Source organism: Mustela nivalis (genome assembly GCF_964662115.1).
Source record: "Mustela nivalis genome assembly, chromosome: 5".
Classification (NCBI taxonomy): Eukaryota; Metazoa; Chordata; class Mammalia; order Carnivora; family Mustelidae; genus Mustela; species Mustela nivalis.
In genome coordinates this window covers 64,291,427-64,316,667 of record NC_139024.1, presented here as the reverse complement: position 1 = coordinate 64,316,667, position 25,241 = coordinate 64,291,427, and the positions used below count along the sequence as shown (strand labels likewise).

At 40.1% G+C, this 25,241-nt stretch overlaps 1 protein-coding gene across 1 annotated transcript in view; it reads right to left on the bottom strand.

Moving 5' to 3' along the window:
- The window catches only part of MAP3K5 (mitogen-activated protein kinase kinase kinase 5), a 198,182-nt gene that overhangs the window by 35,265 nt on the left and 137,676 nt on the right, over positions 1 to 25,241 (bottom strand). The window contains exons 15-20 of the mRNA XM_082731758.1: positions 17,890 to 18,023; positions 9,776 to 9,903; positions 8,568 to 8,704; positions 7,510 to 7,615; positions 2,541 to 2,698; positions 203 to 380 (exon numbers count right to left, since the gene is read on the bottom strand). Coding sequence (XP_082587884.1) covers positions 203 to 380; positions 2,541 to 2,698; positions 7,510 to 7,615; positions 8,568 to 8,704; positions 9,776 to 9,903; positions 17,890 to 18,023 — 841 coding nt within the window. The remainder of the gene's footprint in view (positions 1 to 202; positions 381 to 2,540; positions 2,699 to 7,509; positions 7,616 to 8,567; positions 8,705 to 9,775; positions 9,904 to 17,889; positions 18,024 to 25,241) is intronic.

Here is a 25,241-nt window from a genome sequence, read left to right as displayed (position 1 = left end):
GTATGAGGTCCCAGAATTCATGAAATTGATGGTAAGGCGGCTTCCTGAAACCAAAACTGAATGTCTAAGCACACTGTGCTAATGTTTATACCAACTTCCAGTGATATCTATAAGCAGATTACTTCTGGAAAAATCTTCCACCTTAAAAGCTTAGGGTTTATAATGACTCTTGACCCGTATCCTCTTCAATGCAACCACATACCTGAAAGCTTAGGTTGTGTCTTTTTCTTTTTGCTCGAAACCTTTAAGAACTCATCAACAAGCAAGTCGTTAGCACAGGCTCTCTTGTCAGGGTCAGGTTCAAAACACTTCAGTATGAATGCCTTGGCCTCTGCTGACATGGACTCTGGGATCTCTGGGTGGACTTTAAACATTCCCACCTAAGACACAACACATGTAGCTTCTGAGTAACCATCTCATCACATGAGCTCCAGGATTGAAAACTTGGCCCCCTAGCACAAAAAAATCCTTTACTGTATTCTACAGACTCATGTCTTTCCTCGAAGTGACAGAGGGTATTTTTTTTTCTCTAGGTTATGGAAAGTATCCAGAGTGTTTTTGTAACTTTGTCAATGACATAGGCCAAGCAATTATGTTAAGACAGTAGACAGCACTATGAAGTAAGAATTCAGTCCTTGACATTTTAGAACACGTTAGCACACTGGCATGCAAGAAAGAGGTTTTTAATTCAGACCGTTGTGTTGACCATAATAGCTGTGTGCCAGGAACTGTGCTTGGCTTTTTGGTTTATGAAATGTATTGAATACTCCCAACAACCCACTGGATTAAATATTATCCCTGTTACAACAATGAAAAAAATGAGTTTCAGAGGGGTGAGTGATACGTTCTAGAAAGGCAGGTCTGGGATTCAAACCTTAATTTGTTTGGCTTAAAGCCTGTGTTCTTTCCCCTATGCCATGAAACATGAATATTTCTCCTGTCTCAAATTGCCCATATGCAGTCAAATGCTCTACCACTGTCAAATTGCCCATATGAAGAGATATTTTAAAATACCTTAAAATTAAACATAGAATTTTTGTAACAATTATAATTTTCTTCTCACTGCTAGCCATTCTAAATTCTTTTTAATAATGTTTTCATGTAGTTAGTAGAGAAATTTTTCTAAGGAAATATTTTTTGTTATTACACAGCTTACAGAAGCATATTATTATATAAGCAATAACATACAGTTATTTGTGGTAATTATATAGACTTTATTATATGTAAGATACTCTTGTAAGTACTTTATTATCTCATATATGTCTCAAAAAACCTTTATTAGATAAGTACTATTTTTATACTCATTTTATAGATGAGAAAAATGTGGTACCAGAGGGTTAGGCAATTTTCCCAAAGTCATTAAAGAGTTTGACTGTGTTGGAGCCTAGATTCAAACACTGTAAATCAGTACGAGAGTACTACTATATAATAATCCCTGCACTAACGGAGGTAGTAGAGGTAACGGAGCAGCATTTCAGAGCAAAATCCTAGAGATGGGTGAAAAGTTGAAAGTTGAAACATTGACCCAGAAAAGAAAGACATCATTTATGTTGAGAATCGCAGCTCTCTTAGCAGCTCTCATCGCCCTTCTGGTTTGGGTACAGTCCTTGGTTCTGTATCAGCAGTATCCCATCAGATCATCTTCAAGCTGAAAGGAAGCCAAGCCTTCTATACAAGTAGAAGGTATATGACACATGGCCCCTCACGAGAGGCTATTCACAGTGGAATAAGTGCTAGAACCACAGTCAATGGCAAGGAAAGAAATCACAAATTCTCATCAGAAGTGCTCTGCCTTAGAGAATAGCAGACGGGTGAACTTTACTTCTTGGGAAACAGGTGCTCAGTTTAAAAACCTTCCTCCAGCTTGGCAGTTTTGCAAGTGAGGACAGATGGGGACAGCAGGAGCTCAGAGTAGGTCACTGCTTTGCTCAGTCCCTGGATTCCCAGGCTGTGGCCGCTGGGCTCAGTCAGCCCTATTTCCATATTCAGCACTCCCTGTTTTGGGAGGTAACCCCCAGGAGAGTTACGAATGAATGGGCAAGGCAACGAGCTAGAAGAGTAGCTATACTAAGAATACAACTGACGTCCTTAAAATAGCAATTACTGTCCACCCCTTTCTTAGTGGAGCCTCCAAACTCTTATGATAGTGAAGGAAAATATTGCTTTAATACTTAAATGAAGTAAATGTCTTACTATCTCCCTCTATGGAAGATTTCAGACCATTTCCCAAAGAGCTTAAATCGTCTTCCAGGGAGTAGTGTGTTATTTATGCTGCATTGTGAAAGGTGGTCAGACAAAGCTATATGGAATCTCACTTTGAAGCTGAGAAATCTAATGCAGGGAAAGAGCCGCAGTGTGAGGCAAAGGCACTGACTTCGAGGGGAGTGAATCTTCTTGACTTTACTGGGCTCAGAGAGCACATTTAATGTGCCTACCTAGGCTCTTTTCCTTTTGCCTAAAAAAATACCATACACATAAATGGACCACCCAAGAGCTTTATCCTATGGTTTTTAAGACATTTAAGACATATGAAATGTGACCTTGAACATAGCTGCTTGTGGTTCTCCCAGCTCATAAAAAGGTGGTTTCCCTGTGGCCATTTCGATGATGGTGCAGCCCAAAGACCAGATGTCTGCTGCTTTCCCATAGCCTCGTGGTCCTTTGTCTATGATTTCCGGTGCCATATACTGAAGGGTACCTGGGGATAATTCAAACACACTTCTACTTTAAAGGAGAGAAAACAGATGAATATCTACCAACAGCTTTAATTGTTCACATAAATAAGACAATTTTAAAAGTATGATTCAGGTCTTAATATCTCATCTTTCTTGAGTTCCAGTTTTCTGTCGTTAAGAAAAGTAGAAATAGCAGTTGTTATAGTGGATTTTATCAGGGATATAAGAATAGCTCACCAACATCATCTGGTCATGAAGAGATACTTTCTCATCTCCTAGATGGTAGAGTATAAGTGAGGTATCATTTTATTGGGACCGCTTAGAAACTTCAAAGAATGAGTCATTTGAGAACAACAGAGAATATATCAACACACATATTTTGCAATTAGTTTTTCAAATACATGAAGATTCCTATTATGTATATGTCTAATCTTTCCAAGAAAAGCCTAGGTCAATCATCCATTTTTCCTAGATCTCTATTTCTCAATTTCTAAATTGAATGCTTAATTCTTCGTTTTGATTCTTATTTCTAAACCACAAAAGCATGAAGTTTCTGAAAGCCATTGGTGTATTTCATTCTGTAAGTCAAATATATATGGCTTCTGCTGTGCTGCGGTCCATGGCATAACAGGTTTAACAGATTAAAGATGGGTCAGGAGCCATCAGTACAGACAAATCACGAGACACAGAGTGCAGAAGAATACAATGAAACATAGGAGATTTAAAAGGCCACGTGGAATCAGACAGTGAAAGAGTTTGGTATGATAGAACACTAAACGGAGAGCCAACTATGCTTGGTTCTGGCTCTGGTCTGGTATATCAGATAAACACTCAACTGCAGTTGTCTCAGTGGATGGAACAAGAGGGCTGAATTGGCTTCTACTACCCCCTAGAGTGATTCCTCCAAATCCAACAATGAGTCAGAAGTGTGAACAGGAACAGATTATTGCCATATCCCCTGCTACTGATAGACTCATACAAATGATATAATCAGCAAACAGGAACTCATCCAAGATGCCATATTCAATTATTTCAAATACTGAGGCATTTGCTAAAAGAGCTACTTCAGTATTTTCTGATTCATAACCAAACTGACAGACATTTTGATAAATACAGACACCTTTTATGAACACCTCATGCATGATTTATAGGTGAAACTGCTATGCACCATTCCTCTAAATTGTTCCTAGGAAACCCAGAAACATATGCTAGAAACTGGCTGTTTGTTGTTCATAAAACCAAATAAAAGTATATTATTTTTGTCAAGTATTGTCATTTTGCCAGGTTATCTTCCAGCTCTCATTATTATGTGGCAATAGCTCATGTTCAAGTTCACATATGACTATACATGTCTGCTGTCTGCTTAAATCAGCAACATTATTGGAGGGAAGCATTTCATCTGGCCAAGGGAAAGGTAACTACATTCTTCAAATCACCTACCCTTAGGAGAAAACTGCTATGATTTCTCTATTTATAGATGATGAACAAGGGTGATTGTTTTTTTTTTAATGATGTAAATAAAATCAAATGGTCTTTTAGAAAAAGTTTATGTGTTTAAGTCTACCAGTTGGTTTTTCCTGTATCTGAGTCTAAAATAGAAGTGATGAGAGAATTTAAGTTGTACTAATATCTTGAGTAGAAATCACAACTGATTAAAATACAGTGGACTTTAAAAATTGGACAATTCAAGTAATATCTTAACACAGTATGCAATGTTTTTATTTATCAGATATTTCGAGAAGTTCTATCTGCTAGTCATGCTTAATTATCCCCCATAGAGCAAGTGCCAAAAAAAAAACAGGTTTAATTATGTATTCATATCTGCTCTCTATATTCCATAATCATATGACACATAATATTTTATATAAGGAGATTTACAGAGCAAGACAATGAAGACACAAGCCAATCTGTACATTAGCCTAAGGAATGTATTGACTCTAGTTAAGAGTACGGACTCTAAAATCCATACCTTATATAGCTTCATTCCAAAGATTTAAAAAATTACTTTAAAATAATCTCTTTTAGTATTTCTTTGACATTGCAATCACTCATGAAACTACTACAACTTAGTGGTTTAAAGTGTGAACTTTGACATCCCACTTAATCCACTCATTCCTTCAGCAGATTTAGGTCAAGGGCCTAAAGTGTGGGCCAGGCACTTAGCATATAGCAGTGGGGTTAGCAGAAATCCTTGGCTCGTGGAGCTTATATTTTTTGCAGTGGGAGACAGACATTAAAGTATAGCATAATAAATCAGCAAATTATATAGTATGTTAGAAAGTGATATGTCAATGACCAAAAAAAAGTTTTGGGGGGATCAAGAGTGCACAGGGAGGGCTGCCACATCAATAGGGTAATCATGGTAGGTCGCTGAGATGGTATCTGGGATAAAACTTGAAGGAAAAAGACTTAGCCATACATAGCTGGGAGAAAAGTGTTACTAGCAGAACAAAGAGCAGGAGCAAAGGCCCTGCCACATGGTATATGAAGGAAATGCAGGAAGGCCAGGGTTTCTGGCACAGAGGGACCAAGGGGAAGAGTAGAAAATGAAGTCTAAAAGGTAATGGACTCCGAATCAGGTCAGAACCTCGTCCACCGTATTAGGACTTCCGCATTTGTTTGCTCTGAAAGAAACAGAAAGCAACCGAAGTCTCTTAGTAACAGGGCTTGATTTATGTTTCAAAGGATCACTCTGGTTGCAGTGTTAAGAGCAGACAGTAGGAGGCAAAAGCCAAAGGAGGGAGAACAGGCTTTGGAGGTAATGCAGTTGAGAGCTGAGGGTGGCAACAGTGGAGGCAGAGAGGAGTGGTCCAATTTTGGACACCTTCTGGAAGGTAGAGCCTGTAGGCTTCCTTGCGGATTGGGCTGGGGTGTGAGAAAAGAGAGGCACCATGGATCCCTCTAAGTTTTGGGTGGCCATCAACTGAGATGGAGAAGTGTGTGGGTGGAATGGGTTTGGGGAGAAGATAATTCCACTTGGCATGTTAAATCTTGTTTGAATCATAGCTCTATTACTAGCACTGTGGCTTCAGGCAAGTTATTCAACCTCTTTGAACCTTAATTTTGCATCATAAATTGGGATACTGATTCCAAATAATTAGAGCTGATGTATGAATTTCAGTGAAATACGCAAAGCACTTAACACAGTCAGATAGATAGTAAGCACTCTATAAATGGCGGTTGATGCTGCCTTCCCTCTCACCAAATCACCAAATAGGTCAATGTCTTTGCAGTCAGTTCATCAGAAATTGACTGAGCACTTGTGAGGGCTATGGCCATGAGCAGATCAAGGTATGCCTCTCCAAGTCCTCTCGATCAGCCCTGGAGACAGACCAGGCATGGTTGTGACCTGTGTCACTCATGTGAGGCCAGTGTGAGAAGTGCAAAGGATTCTGGAAGGACTGCTTTACTACAACTCCTTTGGGGATTAAAAAACATGTCTTCAAGATTAGCAGAAGACATTACATTAACATCTTACTCAAATAAAAAGTCTGAAAGTAGGAATTCTCCCATCAGAAGTTACTGAGTCTTGGCGGCATCTAAAATGCTCTTGAGAGGGTATGAGAAAGAAATGGAAAGACATTTCAAGTTACTAGTAGGCTAGAATTAATTTTGTTAAAAAAAATACATCTTAAATATGCTTAATGCTGTGCCCTAAATACCCATTGCTGTGAGGGTAGGAACTGGGTCAAAGGTGCTATTGACGGAATGTTCTGAGGAGAAAATATACAGAAATTCTCTCTCTCCTTTTCCCTTCCCAGGCTACCAGAACAGATACATCAGCACAGTGCAGAGGAAGATGGACTAGAGCCAGAAGGTCAAAGGAAAGAGCAAAGGGTAGATGAAAAACCCAAGTTCTACCATTTATAAGCTGTTGCGTCTTCTATCTGTGATCTCTCTTTGCTCCCTCAGTCTCCTCACCTGCAAAATTGAGGTACCATCACCTACCACACAGAATTCAGAAATGGGGGGACCTGGCCATTTTGCTTTACCTTAGATCACAGATTATTCATTACAGTTTTTGGTTAAATTAGTCTTTCTCTGATGATTATAACAAGGACTTAGCGCTTCATGAGACTCAGCAGAGTGGGGCAGTAAGAACTTCAAGTGGAGACCAGAGTCTAAGTTCCAGATGGCCTCCTGTACCTGGTAGTGAGGTGGGGAGGGGCGGGGGAGTGGCTGGCATTCATCTCTCTGAGCCTTGGTTTCCTCTTGGTACCTTTTTGGCAATCACTTTCTCTCCATTCTCCCAGGACTTTGTTCAGAGGTAGCTTAGTGGCTGGATTGCCTAATTTCTCAGGCAAACTCTCTCCCCACCCCAATTCCGAGTTGGTGAGTCATTTCCTCTTTCTGAATTGAAATGCTAAGGGTTATTTATATTGTGAGTAGGAAATAGGCCACAGGGAGTAAACAGATTAGGAACTTATAGTTCAAATGGGAAGTGATTAAGATATGAGTAAGAATCACAGAGAGGTTGGGCTAAAAAAAAGTTTAAAAAAAAAAATCTTGTTAGGGTTATAGTGGCTTTAGCCAACCAGAAGAGAAGTAATGACATAAAGGGGAAAACAAATAACAAATGGACTTAAAAAAACAAAAAACAAAAAACAAAACAAACATTTCCGTGGCATTAAACAGGAGACTGAGCAAATCCTAGAAATACAAGATGAGCAAAGAGCCAGATCAAATTCTGCGTAACATTTTTCAGTGAGCACCAAAATATACACACGGGAATGTCTGTGAGAACCCAGACTGACTTTATCTCTCACATTAGGCTCTAATGCAGCAATTTTTTCTTTAATTACATAAGATCTGTATCATCACTGCAAAAACATACCAGTAAAAGTTTCGGTACATGGATTTATGCCAGCTAGCCTCTTTGATGTCCCGAAGTCCGAGATCTTGAGAACACCACTATAAGTATTAATCAACACATTGTCGCCCTGGAGAACAAAAGACTTGAGTCAAAAATGTTCTTTCTACCATTACTGTTTGTTGTTGGCTTGTAAGTCCAACAAGAAAAGGTGTCCTCAGAGCAAATAAGGATTCAGTCTGTGCTCTTCATTAATAGTTAACCTTCAGAGTGAATTCCTGACACCATTTTTGTTTACATATTATCAATTCACAACCTTCTACTCAGGCCACAGGGTCAAACAGGTGCCTCGTTTTGGGCCTGCTATAGTTTGCAAACTGTCGGGGCTACCTGTGTTCAGCCAAGATATTCATGATTCCCTAGTCATTTTGCTTTTTCTGTTGTTTTGCTTCTTTTCCTGGAATATTTAGGGATATGGCAAAGAAATGAGATCTGGGTTGATTTTGGGGATAGTAACAGTAACTTCCCTTCCACAGTCCCCCTATGTCGAAATTTATTAGCTCTGAATTTTCTCTTTTAAAAGAGAAGCAAATAATTACTTAATTTTAGTTCTAACAACTATATCATACTTGTGAGAAGAGGGAATCTTTTTTATTTTTTTTTTCCTTTCCCCTCCTAATCATTCATCCATTGATGTAGTCAATATCTACTGAGTAGCCAGTCTGGGCAAGGATACAAAGACTAAGCAGCTTGTAAGCGCCTCAGGCATCGGGACCCTAAGCTGCCCAGTTTTGTCCTGCTGTGTTACTCCCTCCCCAGAGCACCTGAAACAGTGTCAGGCATGCAGTGGAAGGTCAATCTTTTCTGGCTGAACATGGCTGAGAGATTTATTCCTTGAGGAGAAGAGATAAGGTTTATCAATAACTGACTTGGAGCAGAGGAGGTAGTGCCTTACATTTCTGCTCTTTCTAAGGTTGATTTATTCACGATTCTCAATTAATACTCGTAACACGCTATGACTTTTGCAAAGCAAACAGTGACCTACCAAGGAGCTTGTAAGCGTGAATCCTAGTGCATCCTACCTTTATATCCCGGTGGACTATCTGATTGTCATGGAGGTATTTTAATCCTTCAAGTATCTGCTTTGTATAAAAGCCGATTGTTTGCTCATTGTCCTTCAATGGGCCCCATTTGGAACGAAGGAGAGCCGAAAGACTTCCTGTAAAGTAGGGAGAAACAGTGGATAGAATCTTATCAAATCAGTTCTTCAAAGTATATTAATAGTGGAACAGTAACTTAAACTAACATTGATTGGTTATTCCTGGGGGCCCAGGAAGTAGAGTAAGTATTAGATGCTTGGGCTCTCATATACCCTGAAGATGCTCATTATTACAGTCAAAATAAAAGGCCACTCCGTCTCTAACTTTAATCCAAGTCACGATGATTGGTACTAAAATGGTTCAGCATACTTTTATTGTCTCCTAATAAACAGCAAGCTGATGTCACAGGTCTAATTTGAAAAAAAATTTTATTGAGGTATAATTGACGAACATTATGTAGTTTCAGGTGTACTACACAATGATGGGATATTTACATACACCGGGTTGTGATCACCGCAATAAGTCTAGTTAACACCTGTCACCACGCACAGTTACAAAAACATTCTTTTCTTGTGATGAGAAAGTTTAAGTTTTACACTCTATAGCAACTTTCAAATACACAATACAGTAGTAGTAACTCTAGTCACGAGGCTAAACATCACATCCCTGGGACTTATTTTATAACTGGAAGTTTGTACCTTTTGACTCTTTTCCCCCATTTTGCCCACCTCTACCCTCCACCCCCCTGCTCTGGCAGCCACCTATTTGTTTCTCTGTTATTTAGGAGCTTGGTTTTTTTGGTTTGTCTACTTGGTATTTTTTTTTTTAATATTCTACATGTAAGTGAGATCACAGAGTATTTGTCTTTTACTGTAAAACTTATTTCACTTAGCATAATGCCCTCATAGTTATCTGTGTTGTCGAAATGGCAAGATGTCACTCTTTTATATGGATGAATAATATTTCACTGTGTATATGAAACACATCATCTTTATCCATTCATCCAATGATGGACACTTAGCTTATTTTCATATCTTGGCTATTGTAAATAATGCTGCAATGAACATAATCTGATTTATCTTTTAACTTAGACAAATTAAGACCTGTAAATTGGTAAATCCCATTCAATCGTGCTTCTCTTTAAGCCCATAAAAATTTATACTTTTTAAAGAAAGAAAAACCTCTCTTACCTCCTGGGACCTGCTCCATGAAGATTTTGATAAAGCCATTCTCACTGAAAGAGCCCAGATACTGGACAATATTTTTGTGCTTCAGATGCTTATGCAATGCTATTTCTTCATGCAGGGGCTGGGAGTATCTAAAAGACATGCCAGTGTTGATGAGCTAATCATGTAGCCAGATTTTAGTGTATAGATGAAAGCAATACTGTAAGGACCTATTTTATATTTTTATTTTAGTCAGAGGCTTCCAATGAGATTAACCATGAGTTTGTTGTTTAACTCAAATTGTCCCTGCTCCCCTTCCCCCAGGGGACTTAAAAACAAGTCGCAGAAACCAGCTCCAGGTGTGGAGGCCAAGAAAAACAAGGCTGTACCCACCTTGAGTCTAGCCCTGACATAAGCACAGCCATCTTGGCAAAGCAAAAGCCGGCACCTTGCACTGTGAGAGTGGGTTAGCATAAGAATGGCCATCCTGAAGGCCCGGAAGCCATTTTACTGAGCGTCCCTAACCAACGGACTAGACAGCGCATGTAACTTGAGATAAGAGAAAGTAGCTAAACCCTAAGAAACAACTTAATCACATACCACCAGGGCGGTTAGGTGATGGCACCACAGGGACCAGATGTTAAAGAAAACAAATAGTTAACTTGCAGAGATCACAATCCTGCAATACAGGAGTCTCCCTTGGTTTGCAAATGTCCTGGTGATTTACAACAAAAAGGCTATCTCTTCAATGGCCCAATTTCCAGAGACAAACGGCTCAGTTCCTCAAGGCCTAAGGTCGCCCTCCCCACCATAAAACTGTGGGAGGCTGAGGCAGAAGGAAATGTAAATAAAGTTAAATTTCTTCTAAACCTAAATCTCACTTAACCGCCAAGATGGCGCCAGGGTGATGCCGGGGTGGCAAAAGGTTAAACAAAGTTAAACTGTCAAAGTGGGGTGCAAGATATGTATGTAGCCATGAAAAAGTGCCTTGAAAATGCTAATATAAACCCTTGGCTTTGAGTGCTCAGGGTTCTTGTTGAAACCTGCTGTGCCGAGCAGATACTTGGACCCCAGCTAGCTGGAAATAAACCTCGCTGTGTGACTTGCATTATTGAGAGTGTTCTCTAATTGAGGGGTGGTCAACTCCGTACCCTAACAATACAAATTGAAAACGTCAGCTCTATGTCCATGCATAAAATAAAATATGACTATCTAAAGTATTTATTTCTCTAATGTAAATTCTGTGAAGTTGAAGCAGTGGTAGGTAGGGCCTGAAGAGAAATGTGTCAGGCATTGATCTGAGCCTCTTGTATACACTAACTAATTTCGCATGACAACCCCAGGAGAAGGTACTTTTAAGGTGCCCATTTTATAGATGAGGAATTGATTGACCAGGATGATAACTAACCTGTCCAAGATCTTAAAGCTAGTAAGTGACAGAGCTAAGATATTAGTCCAGGAAAACTGAATGCACCCACATAGCTCACTGTCTACATTAACATGACTTTTTATTTCACTGGCCTCATAACATAACTCTACTACTCCAGGAGACTCTTGCCCTGGGAGATAAAAATTATAAATCACTTTCATTTTCATTCCAGAACTTACCGAAAGGCCCAGCAATTCTTCTGTAGGAAACATAAAACCATTTATATCCCAAGCCTCTTTGAGCTCCTGGCAAATCCTCATCTTACTGGGTCCATCAGTTCTAATACATCATGATTTTTTTTTTACCCCATCCTATGCAGGCCTCCACACTGAAAGACCAGCATTAAACCATCTGGTTGCTTTAAAAATCACTTACTTGATGTACGTTGAAATATACAGTGAAAGTGTTTTATATTTCTGGAACAGACAGAACAACCCTTTTGATGATTATCTGAAGTACTCTAAAGCTTCTAGACTCATCAATCTTGAAGATTAATATTATATACTTATACTAACATGATTATTATATGGTAGCATGTTAGAGACCCAAAGCTATTCTCTAATTTTTTTTCTGTTGTACAATGAAGGTTACAGGTATGAAAGGCACTAACCACCAGCCCATAAACTACAAACCTGATGTCTCATTATTTCCTTTGCTGCTACATACAAGAAATCCTTAGATCTTATGATGGTAAATCCATATAAACAGAATGGCTTATTTTTTTTTAATAACATATACTAGAATTGGCTAGTATGGAACAATTCTATTGTCATGGAGTTTTTCAGGATAAGCTATAAAGCTAAAGCAATTAGGAAGTTACAAAAACCCAAATTCCTTTAAGCAAACTTTTATAATCTGTAAAATATTACTCAGAATGCTTTCAACAACCACAGAAAAATTAACTTGTATTTTAAATCTTTCGCTCATTTTATTTTTCTGTAGAACTGCTCTAGGAACGATAAAGTAGGTACTAACCTGAACCCCTCAACAGGATATCAGTTAGAAACAACTCCATTTGGTAACTGAGACAACTTGAGAAACACAGATATGTACTGTTACCAATAAGATACTTAGATGTGATTCTCAGGACATTTGCAAGTTCCTTCTTCCATGGTGTTTAAAACAGTTTAAAACACTAGTTAATAAGAAAACACTCAGCAGGGGTGCCTGGGTGGCTCAGTGGGTTAAGCCGCTGCCTTCGGCTCGGGTCATGATCTCAGGGTCTTGGGATCGAGTCCCGCATCGGGCTCTCTGCTCAGCGGGGAGCCTGCTTCCCTCTCTCTCTCTCTCTGCCTACTTGTGATCTCTGTCTGTCAAATAAATAAATAAAAATCTTTAAAAAAAAAAAGAAAACACTCAGCAGAAGATTGCTCTCGATATGCATGAGATAAATTAGTAGCAATACTGGGTCTGTTCTATAGATTTAGGGCATTAAAAATGACTAAAAATCCAAAGCAAGTGATTAATTCAGTTTATGATAAGCCAAAGCATTGTCACCTCCTGAGCCTCTACTGAAAATCAATTATGAATGTTTAAATATAAGATCCTGGAAAAGGAATTATGTCACTCTCCTGCCCTCCTCCCCCATTATGTAACCAAAGGATAGCTTAAAAGTTACAATAATAGTCTGGATTCAACCTAGCTAAGAATAAGAACTCTTCACCAATATGAAATTGATTAGTAACACTCAGAAAGTCTCACTAAGTGAAAGGGTAAGTGTCAAGCACTGAATAAGCATGAAATGCTAATTTGTTCATGTCAATCAGCAATGTGTATCTATGGGAGTTACAAGAAATCTTATTTCTTTTCTACTAGTCGTAACAGTGGAAAGAAGAAATGGTACAGATAATCAGAGTTACTTATATATATTTAGCTTTGAAAAACTATTAACCCATACGTATTTCCAGAGCACGTTCTGAGTCAAATCCCCACTACGTCGATCCATACCAGTGGTTCCCAGCCTTGGCTGGACATCTCACCTCCTGAAAGGGTTTTGTAAAAATAACCAATGCCTGAAAAACTCACTCCAGAATTTCGGGGGATAAGGCCTTAGCATCAGTAATTCTTAAAGTGCCCCAGTTGGCTCTAATATGCAGCAGGGTAGAGAATAACTGATCTAAGTAAATAGTTCAGTTGTGTGTAGAATGTTGGAAGAGGAAGCCAACCTGAGCTAAACCACTAGTTGGGACAGATTAGGAACCCACCACCCCTTCTCTCCTAAAACTCCTCCTATTCTCTAACAAAGTGCTTTTAAAGTGTGAAGGAAACAAAGAAGCAACTGTCTTTGTTGCTATGATCGTTCATTCCAGATGGCCACACGTGGTAGATGCTGGATCATGCATTATTCACATGCATCCTATTGCCTTAGCAATTGTCCTTTCTAACTGCTATTTTTTTTTTTTGCATGCAACATGAAAACCTCTCCAGGGCATATAGATGGAAACAGCTTTGTGTGTTGTCTCTCACAATAACATGAGAGACATCACTTTTGCTTCTACAGGTAATAAGGAGATGCCGGGCTCCAGCTGTTCAAGAGAAGCACTCATCATTCGAGGGTTTTCAAACAACCAATGTTCTGCCAAATGTATCGCTACCAAACAGGACCTTTGTTGGTGTCGGTGTGCTTTGTGAATGCTCAATGGCAGCTGAATAAACAAGTTACAAAGGGGATTCTAAAAGTGGTTTGCTTCCAACTACCTACTTAAATTCATTTGCTGGTGGGAGGGGAAGGGCTGTTGCTAAAGGTTGGTCAGTTTGCTGCAGTCATTGGATAGTGATAAAACTGTTAAATTTTATATTGTTTCAAAATCTGTATATATGTTACTGAAAGATGTGGATGGAACTAGAGGGTATTATGCTGAGCGAAGTAAGTCAATCAGAGAAAGACAATTATCATATGATCTCTCTGATATGAGGAATTTGAGAGGCAGGGCAGAAGGGTCGTGGTGTATAGGGAGGGAAAAATGAAACAAGATGGGATCGGGAGGACGACAAACCATAAGAGACTCAATCTCAGGAAACAAACTCAGGGTTGCTGGGGGGTGAGAGGGGTTAGGGATAGGGTGGCTGGGTTAATGACACTGGGGAGGGTGTGTGCTATGGTGAGTGCTGTGAATTGTGTAAGACTGATGATTCACAGACCTGTACCCCTAGGGCAAATAATACATTATATATTAACAATAATAATAAAAGAACCTATAGGAATATTTAACATTTTTAAGATGACAAGTTTGTATATATTACCCTAGGTATTTCATTAACAATTTCTATCATCATCTCATAAGAGGGGATTCATAAATATGTCTCATGGATTAACCAAGAGGAAACTCTGCAACAGTATCAAAGAAAATAAAATGAAAACCATACGTGGGGCACACAGCAACAGCTGTTTGCCTACCTCACATTTGTCTTTCCATTTGTAGGATTTTTTTTGTAGGGTCAGCTAAAAATGCTATTGGGGGTCAGGGTGATCACTTTCAGTGAATGGAACAGAGGTGAAAGTATGCTGGACATTTCTGGGAAAATTGTCTTTTTTCTTTTTCCTACCTCGAATGCTAATATAGAGGCTGGAGGCAAAGCGGCCATGGAGGAAAGTCACGCACTAAGGATGGAAAGGCAAAAAGAGCTGGGATCTGGGACACTGGCCGCTTTGGGAGGATGTGTTTGTTTTTCAGCTTGGGGGAGGTAAGGAAGGCCTGTCTGCTGGTTTAAAGTCTGAATTGAGAACTGAAGGAAATGAGGCATTGCTGCTGAGTCCTTTGGAATGAGCCCCTGTGTTCCTGGGGTCGGCATGGCTGCCAGGGAGGAAGTGGGGGCCACCAAGGGAAGCCAAGGTCTATGCTAAGGGTTGGGGGTTTCATGCTGGTTACAATAAGGATCCACTGAAGGGTTTCAAGCAGCAGTGACATGATGTGATTTTCACTCCAGAGAGATGTCTGTGGCTTCTCCGAGGAAGGCCTGAGTAGGGAGAAAGGAAGAGTGAAGGCAGAGACTCCTTATGAGAAGGCTGCAGTAAGGATCCTGTGTGAGAGACCTGAAGACTGGACTTGTAGCTGTAGCGGCGGGTAGGAGTGGGGAGACTGAGAATGTTACAGAAGCCGAGACCACAGTACGACTTACTGATGGAAGAGACATCGAGAGAAGGAGAGGGATCTAAAGGAATCCTAGATTTTGGCCTGAGCAGCTGATGGACAGGATAACCTTCACTGAGACAGGGAATACTTCAGGTGAGTACATCTGGGGGTAAAAATGTACAGCTCTGTTTTGGCCACGTTACCCTGGAAACTTACAAGTAAGTGGTGAGGCTGGGTAGACAGATGACCCAGAGAGCTTCTGAAGAAAGTTGGTCATGTAACCCAGTCACCATGGCCAGAGACAAGTGGACTTGAGTGGACTTGATCTTATCACCCTGAGATTATGACCTGGGCTGAAATTGAGAACCAGATGCTTAACCAACTGAGTCATCCAGATGCCCCAGTTCTGGAAGATCCTTTGGATATATCCTCAAAGCCAGGATGTAGCCCAGCATTAAAGTCTGGCTCAAAGAGGCCAATAGTAACAATGGACTCAATCCACTTCCCTCTCTTTCAGAGTTTGAATACACAACCCATAAAGAATGCATGTAGTTGATTGGAGGAGCTCTATCTTATGGAGAGAAGATACAAGGGAAGCCACGGGGCAGCAGGAATCATGAGACTGGACAGCAGAGAATTACTGGTTAGAGAAACAAACCACAGAACAGAGGACCAGAGCAGGGAGCAATAGAAAATTCTGTGAGCAGAGCGGTTCCATGCCCTCAACAACCTTCTTGTTCTAAAAACCCTGCCATTTTCTACACAGCCAAACTATGTGTGGTTCACACCATTTCTTCAAATAGTTCTGTTCTTTTCTCTTTCTTTTCCTTCTGCTATTGCCCTAGGCATTGGATATACTGTTCTGTTCTTTCCAGTCTTCTTATTTTTCAATTTTAGAAGTTCTTTTTTCTTTCTTTCTTTCTCTTTCTCTCTCTTTCTTTTCCTCCCCTCCTTCCTTTCTTCCCTCCTTCCTTCCTTTCTTCCCTCCCTTCCTTTTTAAAAGATTTATTTATTTGACAGAGAGTGGGAGAAGAGCAGAAGGAGAGGAAGAGGGAGAGAATCTTAAGCAGACTCCTTGCTGAGCGTGAAGCCTGACATGGGACTCGATCTCACAACCCTGAGATCATGACCTGAGCCCAAACTGAGATGCTTAACCAACTGAGTCACTGAGGCTCAGTTCCAGTTGTGGAACTTCCTGAGGACATATCCTTGAGCTCAAAAAGGGAACTGTGTCCAGCCGAGCAAAGGCCTTCTTCATTTGTTAGTGATTTTGATCTCTAGCATTTCTTTGATCCTTACTTAGGATTTCCATCTCAGCTTATACTCCCTCTGTTTCTGTACACCATCTACTTTACCCATTAGAGCCTGCAGCATATTAAAGTTGTTTTTAAATTCCTGGTCTGATTGTTCCAACATCCCTGCCATATCTGAGTCTGGTTCTGATGCTTGATCTGTCTTTTCCAACTGTGGGGGCACCTGGGTTGCTCAGTGGGTTAAGCCTCTGCCTTTGGCTCAGGTCATGATCTCAGGGTCCTGAGATCGAGCCCTACATTGGGCTCCCTGCTCTGCAGGGAGCCTGCTTCCCCGCCTCTCTCTGCCTTTCTGCCTACTTGTGATCTTCTACCTCTCTGTCACATTATAAAATAAATAAATAAATAAACAAACAAACTGTGTTTTTTATCTTTTGGTATGCTCTGTAATTTTTGTTGAAACTCAAGCATGATGTATTAGGCAAAAGGAACCATTCTATAGTCTTATGGGGAAGCATTCTATAGTCTTATGCTTAGGTCTCAGCCTCTTCAGGAGCCTGTGCCACTGGGCTGGGAGCCTCACAAATGCTTTGCAGTCTCCCTTCTCCCCTGTCCCCTGCTGCCCTCAGCTAGGACAGGGCGGCTACAGTGGGCAAGAGTTGGGTATTTCCTTTTCCCCAGCTGGTTAGGCTCTGATAACACTCTCATAGGTTAGGGCCTGGTAAAAATAGTCTCTTTGAGGTCAGACCTTGTTAGGAAGAACAGAGCTGTGGCATATTTCAAAATGGTTCCTCTCCCCCTTCTCCCCTGCTGGAAGCATAAGGGAATTTTTCTCCAATATCACTGTGAGGGTCTGGTAGGGCTTCTGGAGGCAAAACTCACAAAAGTGTCCCCCACCTCCCATGACTGTTTCTCCAAGCTTGGGGTCCTGTGACTTCCCTTCTCCAGTGGATTCCAAAATTTTTAGTTTGGTCTTAGTTTGGTCAGTTTCCCCGTTGTTAAGATGGAGGGATGACTTCCAAGCTCCTTAGGTGCAAAACTGGACACTGGAACCTGTGGTTCAAACCATTTCTGATCCTGCTCACTCCCCATCTATCCATCTAATACATCAACCATTCTTTGACACATTTGAGCCCAACACGCCCAGGTCATTGTCTTTACTACTCTTTAGAAGTCCTGTCCTTGTCCCCTCTGAGAGGTGATACCAGAGGGCTATGCTTAAGTTACTGACTGATACAGCAGCTAACCCTCAGAGGGGGCTGATTAAGACACTGGAGTTTTCAGACAGAGTTTCATTAATTAAAATATCACCAAAACATTGTCTAAAATTCTATAAACAATCCAAAGTACTTTGAAAACTGCATTTATTAGCCACAGTTACTGTACCTGCTGTCTCTCTCTGGAATTTCCTTTATAGCGATTCTGACTTGGTTGCTCAGGTCTCGGCCAGCATAGACGATCCCGTAAGTGCCTTTCCCTAAAACGACTCTGTCACCATTCTCGTCATATTCGTAGTCATACTTCAAAAAAAAGGAAAAAATGGGGGGAACAGAAGTTAAAATATGAGCTGCATTCCACATTTTCAACATCAACCTTTTCCAAGAGCATTTTCCCTTATTTTATCAAATGGCTTTAGCAAGCAAAACATGATGAAGCTCTGAGCTGCAGCTCCAAGAGCCAAACACTGGACCGTCTCAACAGAGAGCAGAGCGTGTGTTCACGTTCTCACAGTCGCTATGAACACAGTAGGGACTACGTATTCAAATCCAGAAAAGTGCTTCCTCCAAAGCCCACTTGTATTCTTTTATCCATGAACTCCTGTTTTTCATAGATCTAGGTGATGAGTATGATTAGTAATAATGTCTATCAAGATCTATAACAGCTAATTGATCTTTCTTTTATTTCTCAGCTTTTGATACTGTCCAAGTATTTCATACTCTGCCAAGAGAATAAAGCCACTGGAAAAAAAAGGCTTTGGGTAAGAAGAAAATTTTTGAGGTCTTCTGCTTTGACAATGATAAAATAAGGATTATTTTCCCTTCACCCTCAATTCCCAATACCAAAATACATTTTGAAAATGATACCAGTTTCATTAATCCACTCATGTGTTTTTTGTTTCTATATTATTATTTCTTCTCTAATCTTTATTGTTTCCCCTTTTCTGGTGGCTTTAGGCTTTATTTGCTATACCTTTTCTTTTCTTTCTTTCTTTCTTTCTTTTTTTTTTTTTAAAAGATTTTATTTATTTATTTGACAGGCAGATATCCCAAGTAGGCAGAGATGCAGGCAGAGAGAGAGGAGGAAGTAGGCTCCCCGCTGAGCAGAGAGCCCGATGCGGGGCTCGATCCCAGGACCCTGGGATCATGACCTGAGCTGAAGGCAGAGGCTTTAACCCACTGAGCCACCCAGGCACCCATGCCTTTCCTTTTCTTTCTTTCTTTCTTTCTTTCTTTTTTTTTTTTTTTAAGATTTTCTTTATTTATTTGACAGACAGAGATCACAAGTAGTCAGAGAGGTAGGCAGAGAGAGAAAGAGGAAGCAGACTCCCTGCTGAGCAGAGAACCTGATGCAGGGCTTGATCCCAGGACCCTGGGATCATGACCTGAGCCGAAGGCAGAGGCTTTAACCCACTGAGCCACCCAGTTGCCCCTGTTGTGCCTTTTCAAGCTCCTTTCAGTATAAGGTTAGGTTATATATTTGAGATTTTCTTGCTTCTTGAGGTAGGCCTGTATTGCAACATACTTCTCTCTTAGAACAATACCGGAGGCATTACAATTCCAGGTTTTAAGCTATATAAGAAAGCTGTAGTCATGAAGACAGTATGGTACTGGCACAAAAACAGACACATAGGTCAGTGGAACAGAACAGAGAACCCAGTAATGGACCCACAACTATATGGTCAATTGATCTGCAACAGAGTAGGAAAGAATGTCCAGTGGAAAAAGTCTCTTCAACAAATGGTGATAAGAAAAATGGACAGCCACATGCAGAAGAATGAAACTGGACCACTTTCTAACACCAAACACAAAAATAAATTCAAAATAAATGAAAGACCTAAATATGAAACAGGAAACTATTGAAATTGTAGAGAAGAACATGAGAAACCTCTTTGATAGGCCGGAGTAACTTCTTTCTAGACACATTGCTAGGAGGCAAAGGAAACAAAAGCAAAAATGAACTACTGAGACTTCCTCATCATAAAAAGCTTCTGTGGGTGCCTGGGTGGCTCAGTGGGTTAAGCCTCTGCCTTTGGCTCAGGTCATGATCTCAGGGTCCTGGGATCGAGCTCCACATTGGGCTCTCTGCTTAGCAGGGAGCCTGCTTCCCCCTCTCTCTCTGCCTGCCTCTCTGCCTACTTGTGATCTCTCTCTCTTTCTCTCTGTCAAATAATAATAATAAAAAAGAGAAAAACCTTCTGTATAGTGAAGGAAACAATCAACAAAACTAAATGGCAGTCTACAGAATAAGAGAAGATATTTGCAAATGACATATCTGATAAAGTATTAGTATCTAAAATATATAAAGAACTTACACAACTCAACCCCCCAAAACAAATAATTCAGTGGTATCAGTTATTTCTCCTCCTTCATTTCTGATTTATTCTATTCCTTTTTCTTTGTTCTTTTTTTCCCCTTCTCTTTTCTCTTTCTTCCTTTAATGAGTCTTGCTAAAAATTTATCAATTTTCTTGATCTTTTCAAAGAATCAGCTCCCAGTTTCACTGATTTTTCCTATCATTTTTTTTTTTTTAGTCTCCATTTAATTTATTTCTGTTCTAATATTTATTATTTCCTCTTTCTACTGGTATTGGGCTTGATTTCTTTTTTCTAGTTCTTTTAAGTATAAGGGTAGGTTGTTTATTTGAGATATTTTTGCTTCTTGAGGTAGGCCTGGATTGCTACAATCTTCCCTCCCAGAACAGCTTTTGCTGCATCCCAAAGATTTTGGACTGTTTTATTTTCATTTTCATTTGTCTCCATGCATTTTAAAATTGTCTCTCCAATTTTTTAAAAAAATTTTTATTAACATGTCATGTATTATTAGCCCCAGAGGTACAGGTCTGTGAATCGCTAGGTTTACACACTTCACAGCACTCACCATAGCACACACCCTCCCCAATGTCCATAACCCAACCACCCTATCCTTCCCCCACCACTCCCCAGCAGTCTCTTCAATTTCTTGATTGAGCCCTTATTGTTCAGTGGCATGTTATTTAACTTCCATGTACTCGTGTTCTTTCCAGAATTTTTCATGTGATTGATTTCTAGCTTCAAAACATTGTGGTCAGAAAAGATGCATGATATGATTTCAATCTTTTTGAATTGATTGAGACTTGTTTTGTGGCTTAATGTGATCTATTCTGGAGAATGTTCTATACGCACTTCAAAAAATAAGAATTCCACGTTTTTGCGATAGGATGTTCTAAATATAATATATGTTAGGTCCATTTGGTCCGATGTCTCATGCAAAGCCACTGGGTCCTTGTTGATTTTCTGTCTTGATGATTTATCCACTGAAGTAAGTGGGGGATTAAAGTTCCCTACTATTATTCTATCAAGTTCTTCCTTTATGTCTGTTATTAGCTGCTTTATGTATTTAGGTGCTCCAGTATTGGGTTCATAAATATATGCAATTTTACAACCTCTTGTTGGACTGCTACCTTTATCATTATGTAGTATCCTTTATTTGTCTCCTTAGTGTTTATTTTAGTCTCTTTTGTTCAATATAAATATTGCTATCCCAGGTTTCTCTTTAATTCAATTTGCATAGTGGATGTGTTTTTCTATCCCCTCATTTTCAATCTGCAGGTGTCTTTAGGTCTGAAGTGAATCTCTGGTAAGCAGCACGTAGATGGGTCTTGCTTTTTTATACAGTCAACCTATGTCTTTTGCTTGGAGCATTTAGTTCATTTATATTCAAAGTAATTTTTGAGCTATGTGATTACTGCCATTTTGTTACTTATTTTATGGTTGTTTTTGTAGTTCTCTGTCCCTTTCTTCTTTTGTACTCTTCCCCTGTGGTTTGATAGCCTTCTTTAGCGATATGCTTGGGTTTCTTTCTCTATATTGTTTGTGTATCTACAGCATGTTTTTGATTTGTGGTTGCCATTAAGTTCATACATACCATCTTATGCACATAGCAATCTATATTATCCACGAAAACAGAAAGTGGGTTCTGGTACTGGCAATATGGCAGACTTGGTATTTAGAAGACTTCCTGCTAAAAGCCCCTCTGTAAAATAAAACAGACACCCTTTTTCTTTCTTTCTTTTTTTTTTTTTTTTTTTTAGAGGGATTGAGAGAGACAGCAAGCACTCAAGTGGCAAGGGAATGGCACGGGGAGTGGGAGAGAGAGAATCTTAAGCAGGCTCCATGCTTAGTGTGAAGCCTGATTCAGGGCTTGATCTCAGGAGCCTGAGATCATGACCTGAGTTAAAATCAAGAGTTGGACACTTGACCAACTGAGGTACCCAGACACCCCCAAATAGACACACTTTTAAATGCCCAGCAGGGCTTACAAAAAAGTAAAGGCTGCCAGGATCTAGAAATAAAGAGAAAGTGGACCACTTGAGAGTAATCATAACTGATGTTCCTGCAGCTCAAGGTGTGGGGATGAAGGCTGGGCTTTCAGTCTCATTAATCTTGGGCAGGGATTGGCAAATGTTGTCTCCAAAGAGTCAGATATTGAATACTTTAAGATTTGTGAGCCATATGATCTCTGTGGCAACTTCCTAACTCTGCCATGTAGCACGAGCTCAGTCAATATATAAACAGATGGGCATGTTTATATATGTTTATGTTTATATCCAGTATGTTTTTATGTTTATATGTTTACTGGATATGCTTATATCCAGTAAAACTTCATTTACTAAAGGTAGTGGCAGGCTGGATTTGACCTTTGGGCTATAGTCTGTCAACCCCTTCTCTAGTGCTTTTGTCTTAATGCCCATGAAGGGATATGAAACAGGGCCTTGTGCCTATACCAGGTGAAGAGCTGGGCCCTTGAAATCAAGGGTTCTTGAAGAACTGTAAGTTGATGAAAGGGTAGATTAGAATAAAGTCAGCCCACTTGCTCACTTGCCCACTTGCCCACTGCAGTGGGAAACAAAAATACAGCTCATCTGTCTTAAACTAAGCTCTAGGTGGACAAAAACAATACTTTCTGAATACTTTCAACCACAGGCTGATTCTCATGCTGGTTTAGTTAAAATTTACACTTATTAGGATACTATAATTGGTCTTGAGCCTTGGACATCCCTGGAGTGCTAGCAAAAACAAAGCAAAAACATTTTAAAGGGAGATTCCCTTAAGATGGACTATAAAGGATTTGTACTCATAATACATCATTGAAATTGAGCTCACAACCCCAAATTTTAAAACATATAAGGAAATAATTCACTGCCCGTGAGTTAGCAGATTCGACAAATATCAGTCTTCCTAAACTTCATAAAGTAAATGACACAAAAACTTCAAAATAAGTACATTTAACATAGAGATATAAAACAAGAAATCAAAACGCAGGAAAAAAGGATAAGACATTCTAAAAAAGGCCAGGCAGATCTGAGACAGAACTAAAGTTAACTTCCAGAAAGTGAGCCCTAAGTAGGAAAAATAAAAAATATATTCAAAAGCAGACATAGGGGCGCCTGGGTGGCTCAGTGGGTTAAGCCGCTGCCTTCGGCTCAGGTCATGATCTCAGAGTCCTGGGATCGAGTCCCGCAACGGGCTCTTTGCTCAGCAGAGAGCCTGCTTCGCTCTCTCTCTCTCTCTGCCTGCCTCTCCATCTACTTGTGATTTCTCTCTGTCAAATAAATAAATAAAATCTTTAAAAAAAAAAAAAAAAAAAAGCAGACATAGTACAGGGAAATTACAAAACGAACAGAAAACAGAAGATCAAAAAGGAAGCAGACATTAAAAAGGACAAATTACCTACAAAGGTAGTAGTCAGATCACTCTGCAAACTCTCCAGGGTACACACACTCGACTTGAGGGACCATAGCCAAGGAAGATGAGGAAAATGTGGTTTTGTCATTACCAGCTTCAGTTTATTTGTTTCTAACAGGTTTCTAAGCACTGACAGAAGGCAATTAGTTGTATTCCCCTGGGGAAAACTATGCTCCATAGCCAACCAGGACTGGGTGAGCAATGGCCTCCTTATCATGGACCCTTCTCTGGCTAAGGACAGACGCCATGCTCTGGAAAGGACACATCTTACCTTTCCACTGGCAACACCGTACCCAATGTACATAAAAGAATACTCCTGTTCTGGATGTCTCATGTAAGGCCGAAGACTGTCCTAGTCCAGAGCTGAACATCAGGCATGTTTTCAGGGTGAGGGAATAGGGATCAGGAATCATTTAGCCATTTCCTCAGACTAGAAGATAACATGGGGCTCCAGCAAAGTGGCAGCAAAAATTGTCAAAAAATTCCACCAGAAAGAGCCTAAGACTCCACACCCAATTCCTGTGGCCCAGACTTCCACCGTGCTGTGCCACACATGCTGGAAATCTACCAGACAGGACCCAGGTCAGCAGAAGGCAGGGCAGGGACCATCACCAAAGGTGCTTATCTTTGCTAGTGTGCCTTACCAAGGGTAGAGAAACCTGCACACTGAAACCTAGTATACCTTACATTATTATAATGCTTTATAATTTAAAAGAAAAAAAAACTGTCCATAACCTATCTCATTTGATGGTCACAATAAACCTGTGTCATACTATGATTAGCTTCAACTTACAGATGATCAGAAATATCTTTTCCAGTGAATCAATCAGAGCTGTTGTTTACACCCAGCTCATGATTCCTGATTCAGTGTTCTTATCACTACCATTGTTGTAGGGATATTCTTACTTTGTTTCCAAACACCATTACGATAAAAGCATTCTAGTGTGTCATGAATATTCACGGGAACATTCATTCTCTTATTTAAACAGATATCTGGGAGACAGCTGGTGCCTGCCTGAGACTCCATTCTTGCCTTTCCCTTACTCCCCATATCTGCTATACTAATTCTACAGACTCTTAACTGGCTTTCCCTTTTCTCCTCCTCTCCTGTTGGCTGTTCCCTGATCTTTAAGATGGCAGTGAATTTTCCAAAGTCTAAACTTCCAAAGTGAGCTGTCCATGTCTGTACCACTGCCTCTGCTTTACTAAAAGGTTTCTCATTACTTTCAGAATCAAAGCCAAACTCCTCAGCACGGGATAAATGCCCTTTGGCTTCTTTGTGCTGCCTCTGTGCCCAACCTTCTTTCTCAACAACCTCCTTCAAAACTCTCAGTGACGTTCCTGAGATTTTTGTGCCTTTCCACAGGCTGTGTTTTCTACCTAGGTAATTCTGCCTCGTCTTTCAAAACCAAGCTGGAAGAGGCTTTCCCCAACTGCCCCCCTGACCCTCAAGAGCTGGGTTACTTTCTGGTCTGATGTACTTCCAAGGCTTTTGGTCCTTACTCATACTTTGGTAACCCTTCCTTCTCTTGCTTAGTCTGCATCCCTGTCTGGACTCTGAGCTTTGTGAGAGCTACGATTTATCTTTAATTGCTCTACCTCTAGTCTTGGCAGTATCTGGTTTGCAGATGCTCAGTAATTATTTACTTAACTGATTAATCAGGATATAGAAAACTTGAACAGAATCACTTTTTTTTTTTTAAATAAACCGGGTTCCAAAACAAAACATTGAAAATCAGCATCAGTTTATTCTTAGTTGAAAGGAGTTTTGCCACACGGATATTTACAGTATGGT